The sequence below is a fragment of the Xenopus laevis genome, chromosome 2L (genome assembly GCF_017654675.1).
Source record: "Xenopus laevis strain J_2021 chromosome 2L, Xenopus_laevis_v10.1, whole genome shotgun sequence".
In the NCBI taxonomy this organism is placed as follows: domain Eukaryota; kingdom Metazoa; phylum Chordata; class Amphibia; order Anura; family Pipidae; genus Xenopus; species Xenopus laevis.
Genome location: NC_054373.1, coordinates 45,058,709 through 45,065,328, shown reverse-complemented (window position 1 = coordinate 45,065,328; position 6,620 = coordinate 45,058,709). Strand labels below are relative to the sequence as shown.

At 38.9% G+C, this 6,620-nt stretch overlaps 1 protein-coding gene across 1 annotated transcript in view; it reads right to left on the bottom strand.

Annotated features, from left to right (window-relative positions):
- Positions 1-1,874: 1,874 nt before the first annotated feature.
- Positions 1,875-6,620, bottom strand: part of mbtps2.L (membrane bound transcription factor peptidase, site 2 L homeolog) — a 31,580-nt gene continuing 26,834 nt past the window's right edge. Inside the window, exons 10-11 of the mRNA XM_018246260.2 lie at positions 6,218-6,293; positions 1,875-2,518 (exon numbers count right to left, since the gene is read on the bottom strand). Coding sequence (XP_018101749.1) covers positions 2,296-2,518; positions 6,218-6,293 — 299 coding nt within the window. The 3' untranslated portion in view covers positions 1,875-2,295. The remainder of the gene's footprint in view (positions 2,519-6,217; positions 6,294-6,620) is intronic.

Here is a 6,620-nt window from a genome sequence, read left to right as displayed (position 1 = left end):
ACTATACAATCATGTAAACATCAAATAAACCCAGTAGGCTGGTTTAACTTCCAATAAGGATTAATTATGACTCTGTTTGGATCATGTACAAGGTACTGTTTTATTATTACAGAGAGAAAAGTAATCATTTTTAAAAATCTGGATTATTTGGATAAAATGGAGTCTATGGGAGATGGCCTTTCCGTAATTCAGAGCTTTCTGGAAAATGGGTTTCCGGATAACTGATCCAATACCTGTATGTGATATTCTCATTGTGCAAAGCTGTAAAATGGATATTGCATGCAGTAAAAGGGCAACACAGTCTGGACCCTATCTACAAAGAGTTTATATGTTCTCCCCATGCTTTTGTGGTTTTATTTGAGTACTCGGTTTCCTTCCAAAAACGTGGCCAAAATTATTATCTTCAGATAACAAGACTTTCAAAGACCAAAAGGATATTTACTTTCCACTGACTCACATGAAATTCACAATTATCAAGTTCAGTGATGCAAATTTTCATAGTTAGAGTATGCAGGTGTTATTGCTATAATGGGTGCCTTTTGCGGGATATAATTGGCCTTCATAAGTACTTGAGGTCTCTTTCAGTTCAAATGCTTTCGGAATTCAGAGCTATTTACTAAATGCCTGAATATATGCCACAAAACCTGAATATGTCTACTCTCATCTATGCCTAGTTCAGATTATGAAGCAATAACAGTCTGACAAGAGCAAAGATTAAAAAACATTAGCAATATAGGTACATTGTAGAATAGTGATTTGCGGGTTGGGATTTCCCCGGTCACTTTTATAGACCCGCGAGCCCTGCCAATGACGTCACAAAAGGGGCGAGACGAGCAGGCGCAGCGTCTATAAAAGCAGAACCCGAAAGTTGGAAGCCGGCATTTGACTGTGGAGGGCGGGGAGAGCAGGAGAAGAGCTTTATTTAGGCTGTGCAAAATAAAAAATGTTTCTAATATAGTTAGTTAGCCAAAAATGTAATGTTTAAAGACTGGAGTGACTGGATGTCTAACATAACAGAACATTACTTAGGTCTCTTGGTTTCCACTGATTAGTTACCAGGCAGTAACCATTCAATGACTTGAGGGGAAGCGCGGCACATGGGTCACAACCGTATGATTTTGAATCTGAGCTGAATGCTGTCGATCAACTGCAAACTCATTGAACAGTTATGTCCCATGTGACCCCCCTTAAAGTCGTTGACTAAATCTAAGTTAGAGAGCTGAAAAGCAGGAAGTAGTGTTCTGGCTATTATGTTACACATCGAGTCACTCCAGCCTTTATACATTACATTATTCTTTATACATTAATATAACTATATTAGAAACATTTTTTATTTTGCACATACTATTTATTTAACCAGTTTTTATTTTTACACTGAACTGTTCCTTTAAAGGAGAAACAAACCCTTTACCAAAAAAAAACCCCTACCCCCCACCCCACGTAGACCCCCCTCCATCCCAGCCTAGCTGCCCCCCGGGGAAATGCCCCTAACTTTTTACTTACCCCTCGTGCAGAGTCACAGCATCGGAGTTCACCGCAGCCATCTTCTGGGTCTTCGGTTAGCTGAGACAGAGACCAGTGAAGCGGCGCTTATGCAGTTGGAGCAATTTACCTGTTTGCGACAACTGTGAAAAGGACGGAAATTGCTGAAGAGCTGGAAGAAGACACGAAGACCCATAAGATGGCTCCGGTGAACTCCTGATGCTGTGACTCTGCACCAAGGGATAAGTAAAAAGTTATGGGCATTTCCCGGGGGGAGGGGGGGTCTACGTGGGGGGCTAGGGGTTTTAAGTAAATATTTCTCTCCTTTAAGGTCAAACTATAAATGTACATTTCTTATAACTAAGTCCGAGTTGATTAATCAACCATTTAACTACTGCTTCCACAGCAGGACTTGTGCCTTTATTGGGGAAGATCATGTTTTTGACAGTTTACGTTAGAATTTAGGAAGATCCATATATATAATAGTATAAAAGAAAAATACTTTTGCAGTTAGAGAATGGTTCCTTGCAAGACAGTGGAAGCGCATGATATAATTTGCTTTCTGTTCTTTCAATATACCTTTATGACATTATAAACCCCCATTTAGCGTTTCCAACAGAAGGACAGAGTGCAACAGAATTCCAGTTAGGGAAGTCTCATTGTTATAAATTACTGCTTCTTTACTTCAGCCACTGTTGAATTACACTGTAATTGGTGCATCAGAATTTTCAATAAACAAAGTACAAAACAAATAACTGAATTACATTTTCTGCTGTTTCAGGACTGCGGAACAACAACAACAACAAAAAAAAGCTACCGTGCTGTAACCATCCAGAGTCCCAGTACTACATTGGCAGTTAGAAGTGCACTGCCTGCTAAGAGGATAAAAAAGGCCAAAAGCTCTCGGTTTTGTTTTTCGGCTATTACGGAACTCAGGGTGGCTTCAATGAAAGCGTTTAAAATCCATTGTCCATCAAGTGCAAAACAAGGGACAGCGTTGATCACAGCCAGAGCACCGGACAGAGAGATGAGATATCTGGGATGAAGTATAAAGGAATACAACTGAAAGAAAGCAGTCACACATTACAAATGAAGCATCACATTACAAATGAAGCATAAAATTATTCAACTGAATATATTTAATTTAATTCATATACTACATGTATTACTACACACACCCTCTTGCTATCAATTAGGCACCTTTTACTTGGCTTATTGAGTCTCACAATCCCATTACCTGTACCGAATCCATCACTGCTGGATTCAGCCAAAGAACAAATTCTCCACTACTATTGACTTAGAACTTAACAATAATGTGCATTTCAAATATGAGCGAAATTTATAAAATTGTGTCATCTTTAAAAAAAAAAAAAAAAAATCGGTCTATATAATTTTAGAGAGCCTTGAAGGAACATTAGATTCAAACTTTGTCTGGAAATTAAAGGAGTGATTCACCTTCAGGTTAACTTTGAGTATTTGAGTATATTATAGAATGGTGAATTTTAAGCAATTTTTCAATTGGTCTTCATTTCTTTCTTTTTAATAGTTTTTGAGTGATTTGCCTTTTTCTTCTGAATCTTAACAGTTTTCAAATGAGGATCACTGACCCCATCTAAAAAAACAAATGCCTTATAAGGCTACACATTTATTGTTATTGCTACTTTATATTACTCATCTAATATAAGTTCTAATATATATTCAGGCCCTCTCATATTCAAATTCCAGTCTCTCATTCAAATCAATGCATGGTTGCTAGGGTAATTAGGACCCTAGCAACCTGATTGCTGAAAATGCAAACTGGAGAGCTGCGGAATAAAAAGCTAAATAACTCAAAAACCACAGATAATTAAAAAGGAAAACCCATCAGATATTGTCTCAGAATATCGCTACCTACATCATATTAAAAGTTAACTCAAAGGTGAAAAACCCCTTTGAAGGAGAACGAAACCCCCCCGCGATGTTAAGTCCCCACTGGCCCCCCTCTCTGTCTCCCCTCTGCAAAGTCTTACCCCCGAAGACCCCCGTCACTATTTCAAGAGGGGTAAGACTGTGCAGGGGGGGAAGCAGGGAGGGGGCCAGTAGGGACTTAACATCGCAGGGGGTTTAGTTCTCCTTTAAGGATTTGTAATCATGCAAGAGGTCTCTAAGAGCGAGGCACACAACCTAAAATATCCACAGCTTTGATGGTTAATTCAATTTCACAATAATAACATTGGAATTCACTTTATTCCCTATACAATGTAGGCTCTTAGATTGCCAAACAAGATTCCTATTTAAATAACTGTTTTATAATGATTAAAATCTTTGCAAATTTGTGCAGTTAGCAATGCTGTTAACCTGACACTTGGATATGTCCTAAAGAGGTTAATTTTTATCCAGTGCAAGAATACAAATTCTAAAGTCCTTGTTGCTCCTGCATTTCATATGTACCCATCAATTCATACAAGCTGTACCTTTGCTCCTAACACTTTCCTATTGTAACAGATTATCGGGTTTTAATTTCAAATGGACATAGCATAGCCCCCTGAATACATACCTCCCAACATTTTAGATGTAGAAAGAGGGACAAAAAGATTTGCCGAGCGGAGTATGGCGAATTTTTTTGGACCAAGCCCATGTTTGTGGCCAAACCCCCTAATTCTGTTCAAATACACCGCAACTCCTGCATTTACTTTATACTGCAACTGTTTTATAATGATTACAATTTTTGCAAATTTGTGCTGTTAACCCGACATTTGGATATGTCCTAAAGAGGTTAATTTTTATCCAGTGCAAGAATACGAATTCTAAAGTCCATGGGCAAATTCACTAAGCGCCGAAGCGCCTAACGCTAGCGTCAATTCGCTAGCGTTGGGCATTTTCGTTACTTCGCAAATTCACTAACGAACGCTGGCGTAAATTCGCTAGTGTTACTTCGCACCCTTACGCCTGGCAAATTTGCGCAACGGACGTAACTACGCAAATTCACTAACACGCGCATTGTACTGAACGCTACCTTTTACGCTAGACTTCCTTCGCCACCTCAGACCAGGCGAAGCGCAATAGAGTAGATAGGGATTGCTTCAAAAAAAGTTAAAATTTTTTCTAAGTCCCAAAAAACGCTGGCGTTTTTTCTATATTATGGATGATAGGCTGAAAAAGATCGAAATTCTTTTCGGGGCTCCCCTCCTTCCCCCCTACATTTCCTAACTCATGGCAACTTAACTATACAGTGGGCACATGTGTAGGGTAAAATAAACATTTTATTTGATGTTTTGAAGGTTTCCCAGGCATTTGTAGTGCTGCTACATATTCCTCCATTGAAATTTGAATTTGGCGCCGTATGCAAATTAACCATCGCTAGCGTAACTTCGTTTCGATTAGCGAATCAACGCTAGCACAACTTCGCAACCTTACGCTACCCCTGAGCGCAACTTCAGATTTTAGTGAATTTGCGGAGCGCTGGCGAAACTACGCCTGGCGAAGTGTGGCGAAGTTACGCCTGGCTCAACTACGAATCTTAGTGAATTTGCCCCCATGTTGCACCTGCATTTGGACCAAGTCCATGTTTGTGGCCAAGCCCTCTAATTCTGTTCAAATACGCCGCAAATCCTGCATTTACTTTATACTGCAATGGTGATGCTGGTCATCCGTAGACCTGGCGAGGTCCCATAGCAACGACAATCGTAGTTCGTGGATCCGCACACACACTATTTCTGCAGCGGAGAAAGTACCCCTTTCTTTATTATCTAACACCACAAATATCAATGTTTCGGGGAGGTACACCCTCCCTTCAACTACAGAAATGTGTTCAAACTTTCATAATCTGACAAATTTTGTAAAATAAACCCCCTAATTACCATGTTTATTTTACAAAATGTGGCGGATTATGAAAGTTTGAACACATTTCTGTAGTTTTTATGTGTTATGAAATGAAGGTGAATTGCCATTTAAGCTGCAAGGGTAAGAAGAATTTCACTGGCACACAGGAGTTGCGGTAGCAAAATACCATTTAAAAGCATAATATGCTTTGCAGTGAAAAAAGTTTGCATCAAAATACCATTTAAAAAGACAATACTAAAGCTTTGCAGTGAAAAAAGTTTGTATCAAAATGCCATTTAAAAGGACAATAATAAACCAGAGACCCACTAAAGTCCATAATTGTTTGTCCCTTATTTTGTCTTCACGTATTGCTGCAATTGGTGAAATTTAGAAGTGCATATCTAAAAGAAAAAAATATGGCAACAAACTAACCAAGGTAAAAAGGTTAAAATTGTAACAACTAGACAAGGCAAATTAAAAAAGTAACAGTTAACCTGCATCCTAAAGGGATGGGGAAAGGGCACTTTACCTGTCCCTGCAAGTCAGTTTGCCCAAGAACTGCTTATCTTAAATTGTTACAATTGCTTCTTTGCTTATCTAAAATTGTTACACAAGTATCTAAGTGCACCTGAACCGTATTCTGGGCTCTCTGCCAAAAGCCAATTAAGTTTTAGAAACTTTGTATCTTTTTCTGGCTGTTCGGTACAGGAGATCAAAGAGAAAGTCGGGTTTCAGTAACAATCCGGGACTGCGGGTTGAGCTGTCAAAATCGGGACTGTCCCGCAAAAATGTATGTGAATAGCTGGCCAGATATCTTTAATTCTATACACTAATCTGTGAAAGGTGCTTGAACTGGTTTCATATAGGAACTATGTGTATTAATGTGCCTTTATATTTCTGCTTTCCTAAAAAGAGTAGCTGTACCAAAGGATACTTGCAAAAAGTCTCAATAACCACAGGAAGACTTATGCCAAAAATGTTGTGCCGTGGAATGAAGCTGCTCAGGCTCACTGTTGAAAGAAAAATTAAACCATTAAGTAATCAAAACATACCATCTTTTAATTAAAGCTGTTTAGATCCAATTGTGTGCCTGGGAGGGGGGGGGCAAACAAGCACATCTATGTCCCATTTGCCCTGCCAAAGTGGTGTGGAAAAGTGCAGTGCAGCCATTATTTTTGAATGCTCAGCAACACTATTGAAATATTTAATTTTAGGAGAAAAACTTGCAGTTTGACCTTAGATATAACCATGTTATGAAAGAGAGAGAGAAAGGTGCAGAAACTTGTCTATTTTATTTCTGGGGGAAGAATAGCTCCATTCAACTAGATATCACATAC